The sequence below is a fragment of the Macrobrachium nipponense genome, chromosome 29, assembly GCF_015104395.2.
Source record: "Macrobrachium nipponense isolate FS-2020 chromosome 29, ASM1510439v2, whole genome shotgun sequence".
Taxonomy (NCBI): Eukaryota; Metazoa; Arthropoda; class Malacostraca; order Decapoda; family Palaemonidae; genus Macrobrachium; species Macrobrachium nipponense.
The window spans coordinates 168,049-189,603 of NC_061092.1; the positions used below are offsets into that span (position 1 = coordinate 168,049).

General features: G+C 36.7%; 1 protein-coding gene across 1 annotated transcript in view; it reads left to right on the forward strand.

Moving 5' to 3' along the window:
- Positions 1 to 21,555, forward strand: part of LOC135206030 (fibrillin-2-like) — a 141,822-nt gene that overhangs the window by 8,335 nt on the left and 111,932 nt on the right. Inside the window, 6 exon segments of the mRNA XM_064237200.1 lie at positions 17,482 to 17,644; positions 17,877 to 17,964; positions 18,245 to 18,413; positions 18,725 to 18,796; positions 19,301 to 19,448; positions 21,152 to 21,261. Of these exon segments, the coding sequence (XP_064093270.1) occupies positions 17,482 to 17,644; positions 17,877 to 17,964; positions 18,245 to 18,413; positions 18,725 to 18,796; positions 19,301 to 19,448; positions 21,152 to 21,261 (750 nt within the window).

Consider the following 21,555-nt stretch of genomic DNA (forward strand, 5'->3'; position numbering starts at 1 on the left):
CAACTTGCATTCCACCCTCTCCTAATAATTTTGTCAGAGGGCAACTGCGAGGCTTCCATCCTGATGCACTTTGAACAGTTTTTAATGTTTCCCTTTCACCGCTGAATGACTTCATAGGTCCCAGCGTTTGGCATTTTGACCTAAGTTTTTACATTTTATTCGATTCTGAGGGTTTGAATAGGCGGGTGAAAACGACGGTGAGTTGGGGGAAAATGACTCAGGTCTTTGAAGTCTTGTTCTCTGTTTCTGTAACATGGAAATAACGGACTAAAGAATAATTATAATTAGATTTGAATGAGGAAAGATAGAAGTTGCGATTAACTGTAGTCAGTTATTCATTACATTTTTAAACTCGGCTTTTTGTATTAGTGAATTATATACTGTAATATTCTTCATTGTCATTATTGGTATAACTAATACAGTAGGGAGTTGAAAGGAATTCATAGACAATAACTTAATGCTTCAGATGACAAATAATAATAACAACAATAATAATAATACTAATAATAAAGCTTTTTTTCTAAATCTTTCTCTGGTAATTAGAGAGAGAGAGAGAGAGAGAGAGAGAGAAGAGAGAGAGCACTGTTACCTTTCAAAGCAGCAACCGTTCTGGTTCTTATTTGTTGCAAAACCCCAAATGGCGTTTTTCACGAAGAGATGTGACGCAATATGTTTGCGCTCTCTCTCTCTCTCTCTCTCTCGTAGTAGCCATCTTGCTTGGTGAGACGTACCCGCGTGAAGTCAGATTAATCAAGCAGATATCACAAGTTTAACATACGACTAGAATTTGAGAAATATCTAGAAGTGTTCGTGAACTATCGTGATAAGATTAGTGTGAAAATAGTAGGATAAAGCGTCTTCTAAGTTAGTTTATCAAGTGTAATACTATAAATCAGAACAAGATGGCAGTAAGTTCCAACTGCGGGAAGAGGTGCGTAATTTGGCGTGTTTAGCAGATTCGCAATACGATGAGGTAGCAGGAAGGGAACTGGCATTTCTCATCTATGAAATCAGCAACAGTCCTAACCAAAAAGATACAAAAGCATTCATAGATATATTAGAAGGATATAATCCTTCAAACTGGAACAAATCTAATGAACATCTGAAAATAATTGAAGAAGTTCCAAATAAAATCCAAGTGGTCAAGAGACTCATAAAGAAAATATACATAAACCAACATATTCCGACAAAGAAAATGAATAAGGTGAATCTTGTTGAATATCCTAATTGATGCATTAGGAAAAAGAATGCCAAAAAGCATGCAAACTGTGTAAGGTTTTTTGGTATAGCATAGTCAATCCACAAAACCTAATCAGAAATGTGCTGCATGCAACATTCCGACCCATCCACAGTGTGCTGAGGTAATACAAGATTTGAGAAAAGATACAAGAATTTTTTGTTCAACATGTCTATCATGGATAGACAATGTTATTAAATCAAGATTGAATGTACAAATAGTTGAGGATGAAGAAGAAGAAGGAAGAGGAGAAGAAGAAGAAAAAGAAGAAGAGGAAAACGGAAGAGAAGTAAACAAAAATGAAATGACAGAAAAAAATAAGGAAAACAAAGAAACAAGATAAAAGTATGGATGCAGAGATACTCATTGATACTACATATGAGGCAATAAAGCAGCATACCTACGAAGAAATAAATTACGATATGACAACAGCAAAGCAAATCCCGAAGAGGCTCTACCCAGATCTACACAATGACGGGAAAGAGGAAAAAAATAGACAAGAAAGACAAAATCTGCAACCTTTTGAAAATAGGAATTGCAGATTTGGAGAAAGATGTTACTACAAACATCCTAAGATATGTCAAAACTATGAAATATATGGTAAATGTGCATACTTAGATGGATATGGGGATGATTGCAGAGATCTGCATCCAAAAATATGTAAAAAAACCTAAAAGAAGGAAAAGGATGTAAGTTCGACAAAAAATGCAAATATATGCACCCTGTAGCCATGAATCATAATCAAATAAATAACCAACCAAGTAATAAAATCCAAAATAAGAAAGAAACAAATAAAGAGAGAAATCAAGAATATCAGGTAAAAGAGAAAAGCAAACCACCAATGAGATATGCAGAGGTGTCAGCAAAAAAATTTCAAAGCATCAGCTCCGAAATTCTACTCAAGAGATAATAACTGTATTTATTATGCAAGAGGATATTGCAGAAACGGAGAAAATTGCAGATTCAGACACAAAATGAATAATTATGATGAAGGAAGATCAAATATTATGGAAAAGTTGGATTTTTTTAATGTCAGAATTTCTTGGAAATGAAAAAAAGAACAACATACCAGAACAGGAAGAGACATGGGAAAATCCTTATTACTACCAGTATTAAATGAAGGAGAAAACACGCAAACCATCATAGTGATGAATGCGCAGGGTTTAGTTACGAGTACTCAAAAAGAAAAATAGAGTACTTAGAACAAAATAACCCAAAATGAAAGAAAATAGATATAATGAATATAAGTGAAACCTGGTATTCCCAAGAGACTGGGGAATGATGATCAAATAAAAGGGTTCCAAACTTATAGATCAGATAGAAAAAATAGGAATCAAGGGGAACCGCAATATATGGAAAGACAAAAAACAAGGAAGGATATGAGAAATATAGTAACTCAGAATGTGAACTAATAGCGGTAGAATTTGAATCTGAAAAATTGATGAACATAGTAATATATAGACCTCATAATACTAAAGAGTTTGACTTAATAATTGAAAAATTGGATGATATATAGTAGAAAATCACAAGGACTGGACTATTCTCACTATCTGGTGACTTCAACTTCCTTTCGTAGAATGGAAAGAACGAATAGGAGATGGTTGTACTTATACATATAAAAAAGAGAGTAATAGTAGTTGGCAGAAGATAAGAGGCAATTTGAAAGCTATTAGATATGCTACTAGAATACAACATTCAACAAATAAATCACCTGCCAACAAGAAAGGAAAATACTTTAGACCTAGTATTTGTGAACGAGATGAATTATGTTAAAGAAATAATAGTTTATAATGCGAGTATTTCAGACCATAATGTCATAGAATTAACAGTTCATTCCAAAGCAAGTGAAAATAGAGATAAGCAAGAAATGAAAAGGAAAGGTAATATTGGAAATTACAACTTCTACAGTAAAATATAAAAAGTGGGTCAAGGATATGGAAAATACAACTTCTACAGTAAAAATATAAAATGGCAGAAATTAATGAAGAATTAAACAAAGATTGGGATACATTTTCGTAAGTGATGACAATAAAGGGTAAATACGGAGATATTATATAAAATATTGGAGAAAATAGTGGAAAAATATATACCGAAGAGAAAGTAAACAAAACATCATTCATGCATACCAAGAGACAGAAGGATCTTGTTCCAGAAAATCAGAAAGTGGAAAAAAAAAGGTCTTGCCTTGCAAACAAAAGAAAAAAAAAATGCATGGAAAGTTATAGAACTAAAAAGTAAGATAGAAAATGCAGAACAAAAGATTATACAATCCAAAAGAATATGAAAAACGGGACTTGGAAGAAAAAACCCTATTATATCAAGCAAAACCCCAAACTATTATACTCATATGCGAAGAAGATGAATAAAAGAAGAATAGAAATAGGCCCTCTGAGAATTGAAGGGAGATTAACGAATGAAAAAAAGGAAATTTGCAACATACTGGCAGAACATATAAGAGAGAATTCACCCCTAGAATAGATAATGAAGATAATGATATAGAAGTAAGGAAGAAAATAGTGAATATTTAGCTGACATAGAAATTAATGAAGCTGATATTGTGCAGGCAATTAATGAAATTAAAAATGGAGCTGCTGCAGGGCCGGATGGAGTCCCTGCTATTTTGTTAAAGAAAGTAGTTCATTCTATCGCAAAGCCACTTGCAATATTATTAAGACAAAGTGTAGATACAGGCAAGATTTATGATGAGCACAAGGTATTAGCATATCACCCCTACTTTCAAAAGTGGATCAAGACTAGAGGCAAGTAATTATAGGCCTGTGAGTCTAACATCACATATTATGAAAGTGTATGAAAGGGTAATGAAGGAAAATATTATGAAACATTTAACTAAAAAATAATTTGTTTAACATACACAACACCCGGTTTTCCGTAACCCGTAAAAAGTACACATAAACCCAACTGTTAGTCCCCCACCGTGAGAACATATTCAAAAATATGAAAAGCGGAAATGAAACAGATGTGGTTTATCTAGACTTTGCAAAAGCTTTTGACAAAGTAGACCATAATATATTAGCAAAGAAAATTAGAAAACACAATATCGTAGATAAAGTAGGAAGATGGTTAAAAGAATTTTTACACAACAGAAAACAGATAGTTATTGCAAACGATGAAGAAATCGATGAGAAATCGGATGAAACCAAGGTAATATCCGGTGTGCCACAAGGTACGGTGCTAGCTGCAATATTGTTTGTTATTATGATTGAAGACATAGACAGTAATGTTAAGGATTCGGTAGTGAGTAGTTTCGCTGATGACACAAGAATAAGTAGAGAAATTACTTGTGATGAAGATAGGAACGCTCTACAAAGAGACCTTAACAAAGTATATGAGTGGGCAGAGGTAAATAGGATGGTATTTAACTCTGATAAATTTGAATCAATAAATTATGGAGACAGAGAAGGAAAGCTATATGCATATAGGGGACCTAATAATGAGACAATCACAAATAAGGAAGCAGTTAAAGACCTTGGTGTGATGATGAATAGGAACATGTTATGCAATGATCAAATAGCCATTCTGTTGGCAAAATGTAAAAGCAAAAATGGGAATGTTGTTACGGCACTTCAAAACAAGAAGAAAAGCTGAACACATGATTATGCTTTATAAAACATATGTTCGTAGTCCACTTGAATATTGCAATATGATATGGTACCCACACTATCAAAAGGATATTGCACAAATAGAGAGTGTACAAAGGTCCTTTACAGCTAGAATAGAAGAAGTTAAGGACCTAGACTACTGGGAAAGACTACAATCCTTAAAATTATATAGTCTAGAAGGAGAAGAGAACGCTACATGATAATTCAGGCATGGAAACAGATAGAAGGAATAACAGAAAATATCATGGAACTAAAAAATATCAGAAAGAGCAAGCAGAGGTAGATTAATAGTGCCCAAAACTTATCCCAAAGGAAAAATAAGGGAAAGCACACAGGACATTAATCCACTACGCACCCCAGCATCGATAATGCAGCGTCTATTCAATGCGTTGCCAGCTCATCTGAGGAATATATCAGGAGTGAGCGTAGATGTGTTTTAAGAATAAGCTCGACAAATATCTAAACTGCATCCAGACCATCCAAGATTGGAAGATGCAAAATATACCGGAAGATGTACTAGCAACTCTCTGGTAGACATTAGCGCCTCACACTGAGGGACCTGGGGCAACCCGAACGAACTGTAAGGTCTGTAAGGTAAGGTGTAGGTCTCTCTCTCTCTCTCTCTAATTACCAGATCTGCAAGGATTGGGTTACTTAGGGAAAGGGTCGGGTTTTTGTTAATGCTGTTTCAGGAGGGTCAGTTTATTGAGGCAATTATCTTCGCGTTATTTATTTTACGTCGTGTTGTGGATTTATTATGTTTTTTTTTTTTTTTTGTCAGCATGCATAATGCATAAATGCATGTCTCCCTCTTTCTTTCAACAGGGAGTGGCTTCAAGATAAAAAAGTAAAAAAGTTACACAAAGAACTTTGCCACTTTGTACTGAGGCATAAAGTCACATACACGCAGACACAAACATGTACATATATTATATTATATATATATATATATATATATATATATATAATTGTTCATATGAATATATATATATATATATATATCTATATATATATATATATATATATAGAGAGAGAGAGAGAGAGAGAGAAGAGAAAGAGAGAGAGACAGAGAGACGAGAGAGAGAGAGAGAGAGAGAGAGAGAGAATACTGTACATATTAAAATTTCCTCAACTTCTATCAACGGGTTATTGTTTTAAGAATTTATCCAAGTGCATCAGGTTTACTGATTCCCACGTTCAGTATTTTCTCTTCAGGGTTTAAAAATATCCCTCGTTGTATTCACTTATTGGCTGTTGAATACAGTGTTCCAATCCCTTAAGGGGTAGTGCCGTCAGTGCACTTAATGTGGTGCACTGCAGACATTACTTTAGGTTTTTTTTTTCCAGCAGCCCTTCGGCCCCGTAGCTGCAATGGTTTTTTTTTTTTATCTGTGCCTCCGTTCACATTTCCTTGCTTTCATCGTACTTTCCATCCTCGCCTAACAATTATCCCACAGTGAAACTGCGAGATTTTCGTCTTGTTACACCTTGCAAACCTTTTTACTGTCAATTTCCGTTTCAGCGCTGAATAACTTCATCATAGTTCTCAGCGTTGAGCCATTTGGCCTAGATTCTACATTCTATTCTATTCGGTGCTACAGACGAGTCTCGCACAACAACGACTATGGTCATCGAGTGTTTTAGCCATTCATTTGTAAAATCTCGGCGCCAAGCCATTGCTCAAGTCGCGTCAAGGTTATGACAATACCTCTTATGTTGATATCCTGTCGCGGACGAGCTGCGAAGGAGAGGGCCTTTGCAGAGGGAGAAGTGTGTGTGTGTGTGTGTGTGTGTACTCCCAGATGTGCAGACGTACATGGAACATTTTATATGGCAGAGCATATTGTTTAAACAATCCACGTGCCTGTTATATGTATGGATTTATGTATAATCCGTCTTTATGTCGCCCAGCAATGACTCTATCTCTTTGAAAATAGGTAACAAGTACGTGTGTATGGGTCTTAAGGGGGCGCTTCCAATTAGGATTTTGTTTCATTCATTTAAACATTTTTGTCATGCACATGCGCACTGTCTGCCTTGTAATAATGCCGAACACTCCTTTCGAACGCCGTATATAGATCCGGCCTATCGCCCTACGGCGCTTCATTAATCTTATGTTATTTGCCGCGGTCTTTTAATGAATTGGACGTGACACACGAGGCAGTTGCTGATAAGTGTTTTGACAGGAAATGAACTACAGACTTGTAGAAGTGTTCGCGTCTTTCTTTTCTTCTCTCGTTGATCTTCGTACGAAATGATAGAGACACTGATTTCTCTGTGTCTATATATTCATATTTTTCCTGTTCTGTAATAAGTAAATGTGCATACGAACAAATTTTTCTAACAGTGATGGCTTTAGGGAAAGAATCACAACTGTTAAGGTTACATTTACGCTGAAACCTGCTGAATCGTGGATGAGCCTCCTGGGCAGAAAACCTCCGCCATACCACTACGCCACTCACCTCTTATCTTACGTACGCTCTCTTTGTTCCTGGATCTGTTACCTATGCGGATAATTTTAACACTACAGATCTTCACAATTCTTACCCTTTCAATTCTTATAATGCCACACACATGTATGTATATATATATATATATATAATATATATATATATATATATATAGATATATATATAGTATACATACATACATACATACATTATGAAGCTTTCTTTATTCACATGCCTCCCCACATGTTGCAAAGACTTTGTTAATGGTAAACTTATGACATAATTTATAAATCCGAGTGGCCTTCCGTACATATTGAATGATTGGTAAAGAATCTCTATTTATAACCATATGTGAATGTGAATTTCACTATATATATACTCATTCAAATTTACGTAGATGTCGCTGTATATGTATGCATTCACATTTGCGTTTATATACATATGAAATTGCTCATCATGGTTAGCGAGACCCATTTGTTGCTCATTTAGGAGTTCTCCCTTCAGGTACCTCTTTGGGGGGGTCAAAAGTAGATGTTTTGAGTTAAAAGTATAAAGTTGATGCAATGAGTTTTTTTTTCATCTTTAATACATTTTGGTCAATTACAACTCGTTTTTCTGGGATCAAAAGAAAAGTGATGCTTTGCGTAACCCCGAATCCTCGTGTATCTAGTGACGGGCCCTTTTATTTTTACCATCTTTCTTTTTAATGGGGAACATTTGGTAGTATCCAGACCGTAAACTTATTTAACGGCTTCGTTGTGTCCTTAAGACTCTTGTTTATTGTATTTTGTGCTTTATTCAAGTACTCGGTAACGACGTAATACTGTAGACCTTAAATGTAGCTGGGAAACGTGATCTCTTATCTTACCTCAAGACAAAACCAACTGTCTTCTGCTTCATTCCTATTCATCATTTTGCCTCGAAAACTCTACAATTGTTTTCTTGAATGTCATAACATTGCGAATATATAGTACTGTGTGTTTATTCTGACTTTTAAAACAATTCTTTTCGTTAGTTGTATCATGGAAAAATTGTGAAAGCTTTTCGATAAGATTTTTTACAGCTTTCAGTTATCGTGCAAAGGTCAACCGTTGAATTTATGTGGTGTTCTGGATTTTTTTCGATACTTAGCGAGAATCTCACGAGTTGGTAGCGGTTTCTAAGCCATACAAGTTTGCTGGTATTGCATGGCATGCGGTGCACTGTAGGCAAGCGCCTCAGTGACGTAATCGGTATGGTCTTGACCTGCCACCTCGGTGGCCGCGAGTTCGATTCTCGGGCATTCCACTGAGGAGTGAGAGATGTGTATTCCTGGTGAAAAAAGTTCACTCTCGACGTGGTTCGGAAGTCACGTAAAGCCGTTGGTCCCGTTGCTGAACAAGCAAATAAACAAACAAACACTGTAGGCATTACTTAAAGCTCTTTGAAGCGTCCCTTCGGCCTATAGCTGCAACCCCTTTCATTCCTTTTAAGGTGCCTCCATTCATAATCTCTTCCATCTTACTTTCGACCCTCTCCTAACAATTGATGATGCATATTGCAACTGCAATGTTTTCATCCTCTTACACTTTTCAAACCTTTTACTGTTAAGCTCCTTTTCAGCGCTGAATGACCTCGGAAGTCCCAGTGTTTGGCCTTTGGCTTAAATTCTATATGGAATTCAGTTACCTAGTTACTTAGCTTTCTTTCAAAGGCTGTACCCAAACCCCGGTTCACATTCGGCTTTGGGGAACATCAAGCAACCTCACATCTGGTTTTAAATTTCCTTGAAGCTCGACTCCCATCTGGTCTTGCAGCCATATTGTTCCTGATAAAGCAGCCTCATACAGTTAGCCACACAATCAAGCATTGTGTGTATCACTCTGCATATGCAGGAACCATTTGTTGACCGAAATTTATGGCTTGCAATGGAAAGGAATACGGTACTGCGACCCGTTTTCGTTAAGCTTTTAAAAAGAGGAACCTTTAAAGTCGATTCCTCGTCGTCTTGACCAGACATATTATTTTGTTGTCATGTGTATTCCCCTGCCACTGGAGAATCTTGTTTACATTAGCGCTTACTAATGAGTGCCTCCAAGCCTCCTCTCTCTTGAGAGCATCTCGAGATAAGGCGACACAAGCACATGGCCTTCAGGCCACCCCCTCTCCTCTCTCTCTCTCTCTCTCTCTCTCTCTCTCTCTCTCTCTCTCTCTCTCTCTCTCTCTCTCTCTCTCTCTCTCCTTGTACTACTCCTCTTGTCCATAAATACCCCTGTGTTGCCCTGTCGTCACAGCGGGGTCCCCATTGTGCTCTACGATACCAAATCTATCATTGCTACAGCTGGCTGGTTCTTGCTGCATGTTTTGTTCTTTGATAACTTACTTAAATTCTCCTTTGAGGATACTGAATACCACTCTCTCTCTCTCTCTCTCTCCTCTCTCTCTCTCTCTCTCTCAGTAAAAAAGATAGGATTCTCATAGCTCTAGTGTCTCTGGTGTCATATATTTATACTTATATCTAGCGATCTTCGTTTAGCCCGTTTGTTACTTAGTTTCTTCACTTGAATGTTTATGCATTTAAAGAGGTCTTCTTTTAAGATCTTGATTCCGGACGACACAACAGTGTCATATGATGACCCCTCACCCTCATTACTCCCCCCCCCCCCCCACAACACACACACACACACACACCCGCACAGCACGCGCCGCAGTTTGTCGTCTGCCTATCGTTGAACTATGACCACATTTCAGACACGTCTCCCGAACCCCTTCCGCCTCTGCCACCTTTTCAGAGATTCCGTAGCTCTCGACTCGAGCTCCGATTTCAGTGCCTGCATTTCTCATACGGGGATTATTCGACCCCTTTTTTGCTTTTTAAGCTGACAATTAGTCAGCTTGACGAGAATGTAATAGGAGAAGATTAATTCTAATTATGAATGGATTTGCGAACGTAGGTGGCTGGGCGCTTCAATGAAGGGGCGAAACAAATTTCTCGAGTCTTTCATATGAATGAGGGAAGCTTCGGGGAAATTCGTTGACGTTGTGCAAGTGTATTTAGTGTCTTCATTCTTCTATATTTTTCTTACGAACAAGTACCAGATACTATCAGGTTAAGTGGGTGAATCAGAAGTCAAGAAGAATTAATGCGGTGCTGATGAAAATCCTATTGTATTAACTTTGTCTCCTTTCATTTTTAAACTTTCTTTAGCGTTTCTGTAAGTCTAATCATTTGATATAAGGAAAGACACCGTATAAGATTCTGATAGCAATTAAACGTTTGTTTTCTGCTATTTCTTTTAGTATAAAATCTCGAAAGTCTTTAATATCTTTTTTATTACAGCATTTCACTTCATGTTGAAGGATAACGTTTCCGTTATGATATGAGTATTATGCACACACATAAACACAGACACACACACACACACACATATATATATATATATATATATATATATATATATATATATATATATATATATATTATATATATATATATATCTACACCTAATATCTTTCCATAGCTTTTACGTACACATTTTCCGTACTATTATTTTTATATCTCCGTCACAAAGCATTATTTGCCATAACGTTTTCTTATTTTCTCACTGAGTATTTGAGCTGAATGAGCGTGTACATTTAATGTTTTTTTTTTCAGCTCCTCCACGCGAACTTTCAAGCGTAACCAGAGAACTTTTTAGAAGTTTCCAAATGGTTTCACGTAATGTAGCCCTACGATATCCTGGTTGCAACGTTCCAAAGATGGCAAATTATAGCTTTGTTAGAACCTACTTTAACCAACTTATCAAATTTGAGGTTCTTTGAAATGGAATGGAATATGTGATTTAGGCATAAAGCCAAGCACTGGGACCCATAGGGTCATTCAGCCGTATGATGAGAATGAATGAAAACGGTAATTATATAAATAATAAGTTTATAATAGACACTCTAAAGGTCAGTGTTAAAAAAGGTAGAATCGAAGAGATTTGATTTATATTGGAATTAAACTGCCATAAATAAAAAAGGTAAAAAAAAGTACTTTGCAGCGTCCCTTCGGCCCGTAGCTGCATCCCCTTTCATTCCTTTGACTGTACCTCCTTTCATATTCTCTTTCTTTCATCTTACTTTCCACCCTTTCCTAACGATTGAGTCATAGTGCAACCGAGAGGTTTTCCTCCTGTTACACCTTTAAATCCTTTTTACTAAAGTGGTTCGACGACGCCAAATCCGTGTGTTTGTCCCTCTTCTGCTTTATGTCTTGGGAGTGTTGGAACAAGCAACTCGAAAAACAGGCCCCTGTAATCCTAGAGAGTGTTTTGCGAAATGCTACACTTGGGGGGCTCTGCCCACGTACGGTTCTTTCTCGTTTTGCCACCTGTTTCTCGGCGTGCTTGATGGGTCTGCTTTTAAGTATGTTTACCTCTGATGCAGAGGCGTGTATGTATTATGTATATATATTATATATATATATATTATATTATTATATATATATATATATTATTATATATTATATATATATATATATATATATTGTATGTATGTATGAAATTTCATTTACCAACTATCTGTTTGCTTATTTGTCGTGTCAGCTGTTCTGCTTTTCCTTTCATTCACGCATCATACATTCATCCACCTCTCTCTCTCTCTCTCTCTCTCTCTCTCTCTCTATGTATAGAGAGATGGATCTGGCTAGAAGATAGGTAGACAGAGGGGTAGATGGGTGCGTGGATGAAAGAAAAATTAGAATGGCTGACAAGACAAATAAACAAGTGGACGATAACTGTTGGTAGATGAATTATAGCCTCCGTTATGTCAACATACCTAATTCATAATTTACACTTGACGCTCGTAAAACTGAAATAGGTGACAGTTACACTGACGGGGAAACAGGTGGGAATTTAAACGTGAATCCGTTTTCCCACATTTAATAAAAAGATGGGTTCAGTGAACTCGAAGTTTTAACAACTATTTTTTGTTTTTCTTTTTTGTGAGATTCACGTGGTATGACACGCGCGCCTTAGCTCTCGAGAGATTTATTGCAAACCAAATGACAGCTATTGGGACGTTTGTGATTTTCGGTCAGGTGTTTATGGCGATCTGAAAGCCTCCCAGGTTTGCGGACGTGGGTAACTTTTCGCGCGAATGAGTTCCATTTATTCTATCTATTTTACCCTGGTTTTAGTTTTTGCTCTCTTCTCGTCTGTTTCTCTTGATGTTGGAGACTCGGTAATGTTCCTCCTTCTCCTCCCCAACTCCCCCCAACTCCCCCCCCCCCCAACACACACAAATAAACACGATGTTGAAACTAACTGCTGTAATGCTGTTTTCGTTTAGAAGATGGATTAGGAATCAAAGGTTGAAAAGGAATAATAATGATAGTTAAGAATTTATCAAATTGAATATGTTTATTAAATCTTTTCAAAAATACTAACGAATACTATTCTCTTAGTAAACCCGAATAATTTGACGAATCCAATAAGTTGTTCCTTGTTCCGTTTCGTACCAGATAATTATATAATTGAAAGGTACTCGCGTATTTTTGGAGCGCTTATCTCCGGTGTTTCGGGACTGCTAATGATCACCACCGAAATTCACTGGATTTAGACCCAAGTCAAATCAAATTGATTTAGAGGTATGGATTGACTCTCGACGCTGAAAGCTTAGTGGAAACCTGTTCGTTAGTTTTTGTATAATATATTCGTTTTGCTTTATTTGAGATAAAGTTGAATTAAGACCCGTCTTGGTCCAAAATACCTCCATTTTATATGTGGTATGTGGAAGCGAAAACCGATTCATTGTTGCCAACAAATGCATCTCAATAAGCCTCTAATCAGGTCTTCAGAGCCAAACCGCATAATTTTGATAATGAGCCATAAACTCATGGGCGTTTGAAATCCAAACAGACCGGAAAAGGGTAGAGGGGCAAGTATTGCACATATGCGCTCATTAGAGAACGAGTTAATGACCACAGACCAGCTCGGGTTTCTGTTTACAGGGAGCGTTCGCTGCGGATTGCTTCGTGTGTGGTTTTATGGCGGATGAAGGAACCGAGAGAAAGCGGGTATTACCACGAATCTTCTCTTCTGTGGCTTCTTTATAGCGTAGAATCTTTCCGACAGATATCAAATTAAGACGTTAGTTGTGTAATATTTGGGGCAAAGTTTGACGGAAAGATGTAACCAATGAATACAGAGAGGAAAAATACATTAATTATGACTCACTAAAATATGATTGGATTCAGTTCCTTAGTCTGCTCCATTTTGGAGTGGAGTAGGCCAAGCGCGCTGAGATGGAAATTGACAATAAGAAGGTTTGGATGGTGAAAAACCTCGCAGTTGCACTGAAACAATTGTTAGAGAGGGTGGAAATTCAGATGGAAGATAGATAATATGAACGGAGGTACAACAAAAGGAATGGAAGGGGTTGCCGCTAGTGGCCGAGGGACGCTGCAAAGAACCTTGAATGATGCCTACAGTGCACCACTGGCGCTCCATTTCGAAAACGTGATAACTTGCGTCTTAAGGAAGATAGCGACATTGATTTCTTCCGAATTTATGAAGACGTTCAAATATAAATGATAATCGATGCTGAAGATTTTAGAGAAGCTGTGTAGTACCAGTGAATTACATTGTTGTGTTTCTTTGTCAACATTTATTTGTTGGTTGATTTTCTTATATTTATTTGTTGTTTTATGCTCTCTTTTCTCCCTTCTTTCAAATGGTATTTTGTTTGGTGGGTTGTTCCATAATAATAATAATATAATAAAAATAATATAGAGCCTCGTAATGTGTCTCTGGCGGTAAAACATTGAAAATGGTGGGGCGTAATAGGTGTGGATAAGAGCAAGGATAAAAAACCTCGTCCAGAAACTAAGCTGCCTCTAAAGTATGATTCTGAAATAAAGAAATAAGATATCGGTGGGATTGTCTTAAGATATCAATGATATAAAAAATTTTGATCGGATTTAGGTCCCTGGTGCTGCTTGGAATCCAGAAGGGAATGGTAATAATGATGCTATGAGAGGAGGGGAAATGTCAATAATGATAACACAGTAATGATCATTTTTCATTTTATATATTCGTTAATATTTTCATTAAATGGAATGTTCAGGATTCTGGCCGTGTCATCAGTACTCTCATAGGATATATATATATATAGTATATATATATAGATTATAATTAATATATAATATATAAAGGAGAAAAGAGAGAGAGAGAGAGAGAGAGAGAGTAGAGAGAGAGAGAGAGAGAGAGAGAGAGATAACATGTAGTGCTTCCATTTTGCTTTTCCTGTCTGTTTCTCCGTAAAAAAGAAAGAAAGGAAAAAAACAGCGAAACTCAAAGGCTTGGAAGTCATCGTTGTCATAAGAGGTTAATAAAGTGAGCTGAATTAAAGGTTATATTATTATTATTTTTTTTTTTTTTTTGTTTTTTTGCTCTATTACAGTCCTCCAATTCGACTGGGTGGTATTTATAGTGTGGGGTTCCGGGTTGCATCCTGCCTCCTTAGGAGTCCATTACTTTTCTTACTATGTGTGCCGTTTCTAGGATCACACTCTTCTGCATGAGTCCTGGAGCTACTTCAGCCCCTAGTTTTTCTAGATTCCTTTTCAGGGATCTTGGGATCGTGCCTAGTGCTCCTATGATTATGGGTACGATTTCCACTGGCATATCCCATATCCTTCTTATTTCTATTTTCACATCTTGATACTTATCTCTTTCTCTTCAACTCTGGTGTCCCATGGTATTACGACATCAATGAGTGATGCTTTCTTCTTGACTTTGTCAATCAACGTCACGTCTGGTCTGTTTGCACGTATCACCCTATCCGTTCTGATACCATAGTCCCACAGGATCTTATTATTATTATTATTATTATTATTATTATTATTATTATTATTATTATTATTATTATTAAAAGACCAACAACAGCAGAACGAAAATGAACGAAGACTAAACACACTGATGTTAAGTGAAAACGAACTAAAATAACATTCACAAACGAACGAATGAATGAATGAATGAATAAATGAACCAGGTCTGCGGAGGATGCATGGGGTTGCATGACGTACCGTCCCCAAAGGGTGGATTAGTGGTGCTGATGTTGGAACTAATGGACCGGATGGCTGTAGTCCCGGAGGAGCACGAGTCGAGCCTCTTTTTAATGACTGTGAAAACACCGAGGAGAAGAAGAAAACCACACGAACAGTAACTAACGAGGGAACAGAAGAATGTTCCCTCACAACGTCCATCGGAATCTTAGATGGTGTAGTAGTAGGCTGGATTTATCTTTGAAACGGCTCAATGTTGTTGCGTTTGTGCCCTTATGTCCGTGTTTACGACCACGATACTCGATTAACAAAGTATATATATACCAATTATCTTGAGTTGGTTACTGGATGAAGTTGGGATATAGATATTAATTGTTCACGGTCTTAAAACCTCAACAGAAATGTGATATCTCGTGATCTCTTTAGTCTCATTTTATATTCGAATCTAAATTTTAATTGAAATCCCCAAACTGATATTAATAACGCTTCTTCATATCAGAGCCGTATATAGAGACTATATACGGCTCTGCTTCATATAAGTGTTTATGTACACACATACGCACATACAGCGATTAACCCATTTGATTAATTACTGAGAGTTTTTCTGGCGCTAGTTTAATCCATTTTTTTTTTATTTAAATCCATTTATACATAGTACGAATGTATGTGAATGCTATGCATAGGTTTTCTGCATTAGCATATGTTTGTGTTGGTGTGTGTGTGTGTGACTTTTTTTTTTTTAATAATTGTCATCTTTATCCAAATTTAATAAACAATAATTATTCTCTTCATTGAGGGCACAGAATGACTTCTCCTGTCGCACATTCCCGAACTGTAACAGAGTCCTAGAACCTTCCCTGAAAAAAGCTGGACGCCATATCTTGAAAACTAACCATAGAATCTTCTTGAAAATAATCTCATTATGTTTCCCACATCAAAATTTACGTCATTAGTTTTTTATTTGAACTAACCTAACCCAACCCAACCCAACCCAACCCAACCTAACCTAACCCAGGAGCATAAACCCAGGCTGGTGCAATACTAATATACATCTCGGGAATTTACTCCATGGTCCCGGCAATGCTCGATGGAGCAGTAGTATTAGTAGTATTGTCTTTTATTCTCTGTTACTCCAATGAGAGAATGTGTGATGGAATTATGAGAGGCAGTAAAAATATTTCATATTTGAAGGATAATGGCTTATACTATTATGCGTTCTCATTTATTATATATGCTCATTAAACTATGTCTGTAAGCGGTGTTGTTTAAGGAGGTATTGAGGGTAAAACTTTTCCAAGCATTATTAAAAAGAAGGAAAAATACTTTAATGAATTTCGGAAATTTTTATAACTGACCATATGGCTCATGTCCCTTGTTGTATATTTTCTAGTGTAAAGAAATCAGAAAGGCTAATGTCTGTAGCAATTTTTTGGGGCCTCCAGCACCTAGCCCAGAAGTAAGGCTTCATGAAGGGTCGTGGGTCTATTTTGCATTTGAATTTGTTTTATCGTGCACCATGTTTGTGTGTGCCATAATTGTTAGTACTAATTCCACGTTAAGCTGCATAACAAAATTCTGTTTCCATGACTCATGTCAAAGATTCAACTTTCCACAGTTGAATGAAAATACAGGTATCGGTTATACTTTTAAGTTTATAATCGAGAAGAGGTTAAGAAACGTACTTGCTAAGAATCTTTGCCTCATGTTTGCTGGTACATTTCTATCTCACAAGTACATTAGAAGGGAACTGGGATTTAAAAATACATAAATTAATTGTTGTTATTGCAAAACTGGTATTCCCCTTTAGGGGCTAGTGCCGTCAGCACACCTCATATGGTGCACTGTAAGCATTACTTGAGGTTCTTTATAGCTTCCCTTCGGTCTCTAGTTGCAACCTTTTCCATTGTTTTTACTGTATACCTCCGTTCATGCTCTGTGTCTTCCAGCTGACTCTCCACCCTCTCTAACAATTGTTTCGTAGTGCAGCTGCGAGGTTTTCCTCCTGTTAAACCTGTCAGACCTTTCTACTGTCACTTTCCCTTGCAGCACTGACTGACCTCATAGGTCCCAGCACTTTTTCCTAGATTCTGTAATCCAATCCCTAAATTGTTATTTTACCCTTCATTCTTGATTCAACTCCTCCCTCAGGTGATTTGGAACCGACGTTCGGAAGATGCTGTGGATATGGAGTCAACTGGGCGAGAGAAAAGAAGCAATGCTCGACATTCCCGGCTCCTGTCGCCGGAGTCACCTCAGAGCATCAGTCGATTTGCATAACGTCTGCCTCCATTTGCTGTCTGAGGATGTACAGGTACTCTAGAGGAGGAAAATGTGTTCTCCCTCTCTCTTGCTGCTTGTGGGTTACTTTTCTTTTCTTATTTCCTTTCTGATCTCTCTCTCTCTCTCTCTCTCTCTCTCTCTCTCTCTCTCTCTCTCTCTCACATTCGCATTTAATCTAATTACTCTGTTGGTGTCCATTTAAATTGCTTTTTTTTTTTTTTACTCGGTAGAGGGTGGTATTTTTATTTTCTGTTTCCTTTTAGGGATGAACAGTGTCAGAAAGGAAAGCAGTTCGCCCAGAGTGGCCAGGAATGCCTCGATAATGATGATGAAGGTGGGGAGTTCTTCAAGGTAAGAAAGATAGAAAGAATTAAATTTTTTTCTTTAACTCGTCTCTCTGTCTAGTATGCTTCATGATCCTCTACTCTCACGAGGAACTGAGCATTTTTGCTTGAAATTTGGAACTTATTTTTAATTTGAAATGGAATGTTTTTAAAGTGAAGGTAATCCAACATTTCGAAATTTGGGACTTGTTTCTATTTTGAAATGGAATGCTTTTGAAGTGAAGGAAATCCAAATTCTGATAAACTCCGAGTCTCCTGTAACGATTAATGCCTGTGTTTTTGTGAAGGACTGTTGTGACGCCTGCAAGCTAGGTCTTGTGAGTGGGAGCATGGGAATGGGATGCAACATGAGATTCAAGTTCGGCTTCCCTTGGGACAACTCGTACCTTCAGTGCTGCTCCCAGGCATCCCCAACGAATGCTCTCACACCTGACTTGTCTGAGCCAGTTCAAGGAGGTGAGTGGGCTGGAACTGTAATGAACTTCATGGATAGCTTGTCTTTATAGATAAAGAACATCCCATTCAAGCAGTGGTACTGATTTTTAAAAAATAATCACATATTTTAAATGTAGAAATCCCACACTTGATGTTTTCAGACTTGATGACTACTCCACTTTTCATTTTATTGAACTGCAGTGTATAAACTCCACCTTTTATTATTTTGAACTGCAATTTATGTGCTCCACATTTCATCTTATTGAACTGCAAAGTATGTGCTCCACCTTTCATTTTATTGAAGATCAGTGTAAATTATTTTCATTTTATAGGGCCAGGTGGTCAAGGGTTTGGATTTGGCACTCTGTACCCAGGAGTTTCTCTACCTGGAATAAGTGTTCCTGGTAAGTATATGCCTGTTTCGGACAAATCCAGAGAATGTTTATAGTTTAATACTAAAAGTGTATTATCACTGCTACTCGTGTTTATTTTAACGGTTTGATATAAAGTTGTAGCCAAATTACTAACTAACAAAATAAGTGGATAGTGCAAGATTATTGCTGGGAGTTATCATAACGACTTTAGAGCCTTGTTAGGTGGACTCCTTTGCATTTATGTTTATTTTTAAAGCAACAAGTTGCTTAGTTTGGCTCATTATAAAAAGATTTTAGTTTATTTACTATAAGAATCACTGACTTAGCTTTTATTTCCCATTGATTCCTAATTTTTTAATAATCTGATCTCACAAGAACCTCAGTATTCATCATATTTTTTGCCTTTTGAAAGTTAAGTAGTCACAAGCTATAGAAATCTACATTTAAAAAAATATATCAGTATCATTATGATTCCATAGATAATTATGTATTCAGTTCCATGCTCAGTAAATGTGAGTGCATTTGATTTTTCAGAATCAGAAGATCTTTGTGCTAGATTTCCTGGCAAACTGTGTGCGCACGTATGTGTCCCAACACCTGGCTCTTACCGCTGCCAGTGTCGCGCGGGTTTCACTCTGTCTACTGATGGCAAGACCTGTTTACAGGATGCATTAACTGACAGGTAAGTCAAGGCCCTTTAGATAAACAAACTGAATATTAAGTGTTGTAGTATGCTGAAGTACTTCTGTGATGTATAGTTCTATGTCATTTTGCCTCGATTGTATGGTATTTTTAAACATTTGTTGTCTTTCCTATAGGATCTTAAAATATTTTTATTTTGTTTCAAGACATTTCATCACCTCTGACTTAAAAGGAAAATAACATGGTATAGTTGCGCATTTAATATTTTTGTTGGATTGGGGGTACTTAAAATTCTTTCCTTTCAGTTATGTTTATCTTAATTGGCTGAAGTATCTAGGCTGGCAGTTGTAGTAGCTGTGGTTTTTCTTTTTTGACGGAACAGGTTACTGTACAGTATAAGTATTCTTGTTGAATTAATAATGAAGAAATGCTTTAAAAGGGTTTTGAGGAGGTATAATCCTATGATTTGAAGTTACCTGCTTGCGTGGGAGGACTATCCTTGTCAGCCACAGTTATTGACAAGAAACTTCCGATGGCTATAGTTTAAGATTTAGAATAAAAGGATGAAATTTTCCTTTTAAATTGGCTTGTGACGTTGAGAAGTGATAACCACTCCCTAAGTATTAACCCAAGAAATTTAGTCAAAATGAGAGGAAGGCAGTTTGGCCTTTAAAATTCACTTGTGAACTTGAAAAATAGGTGAAAGTATGGGAGCTTTTGGGAAAAGTAATTCCTATTGATAGAGATCTTACCAGATTTAATAAAAATCAAAGTTACGTAAAATGGTGGCCTTTAAATTGAGATACGATCCTTTGACCTTGAAAAATAAGTCAGTGTTAAAAATACTGGTTTCATCAAATACAGAGAAAAAGTAAGTTACGTACAGTAAAAATAACATCAACGATTTTGTTAAATTTAAATTTTAGCAAATACAGAACTACACATTTTGTATCAAATGTAAAACTATATAACATACTACATTTTGAAAATGTGGACTATTTGTTTATGCATTCTGTTGACATGTCTAGCCATGGTTTTGTTGGAAGTTTATTGTCACTGATTATATTCATTAGGTTTTGAAATAATGAAAACATAGATTTACATTTCTCAATACTATACTGTATCCCCCCCCACACCCGCCTCTCCATTTTGTAATTGTATCAACATTTCAGCAAGTATATTGCATTTTTAGTTTTCTGTAAAAGAAAACGATTGAGATGACTATTTGTCTGTCCTTCCACACTTTTTCTATCCACCCTCAAATCTTAAAAACTACTGAGGATAGAGGGCTGTAAACTGGTATGTTGATAATTAACCCTCCAGCCATCGAATATAACAAATTGCAGCCCTGTAGCCTCAGTAGTTTTTATCTTATTTAAGGTGTCAACAACACAGGCCATCACCCAACCGTGGCTGAAAGTTTCATGGAGCATTATACACTACACAGAAAACTCTAATACGGCGAAGAAACTTTGGCGCATTTTATAATTGCTTTGTTTTTGAAATGGTACTTTGTCAGATTTGTTGATTAGGGATTCCACCTATTCAGATACAGCTCCATCACTGGTTGTTATTAAGTTAAGCCTTTTCATAACCTGTTGATATTCTAGATTTTGGCTATAAATGATATTATTGCATTTTATTGTAAATCAACCATGGTTTTAAACTGCTCAAGAAATGTCTCTTCATATTGCAAAGCAGTGGATTGAAGCTACAATTCTGCTTCTTTTTTTCCTCCTCAAGATGCCAGCTAAACAACCCATGTGCGCACATCTGCAGAGACACCGGTATATCCATTGAATGCTCGTGCAATCCTGGGTATAAGTTGGCACTTGATCAGAGATCTTGTGAGGGTAAGTTCATACCAATTAAGAGATCTTGATGGCTGGTGAGCTTATGTAAAGGGATTATGTAATATTGATAGTAGGATTATATGCATACCTGCATATAAATGGGCATAATGGATTTTGCTTACTGGTTATTGACAGATGTTAATTGTATTTGTGTTTTTATATTTCTCATGTTTCAGACTTCGTACTTTAAATATGTCAAAAGTTTTTAAAATATATGTGGCTAATATTTTAGTTTATGTTGGCTTTTGTCATTATTTAGTGTATTTTTGGATGATTCGGAAAGAAAGTTTTTAT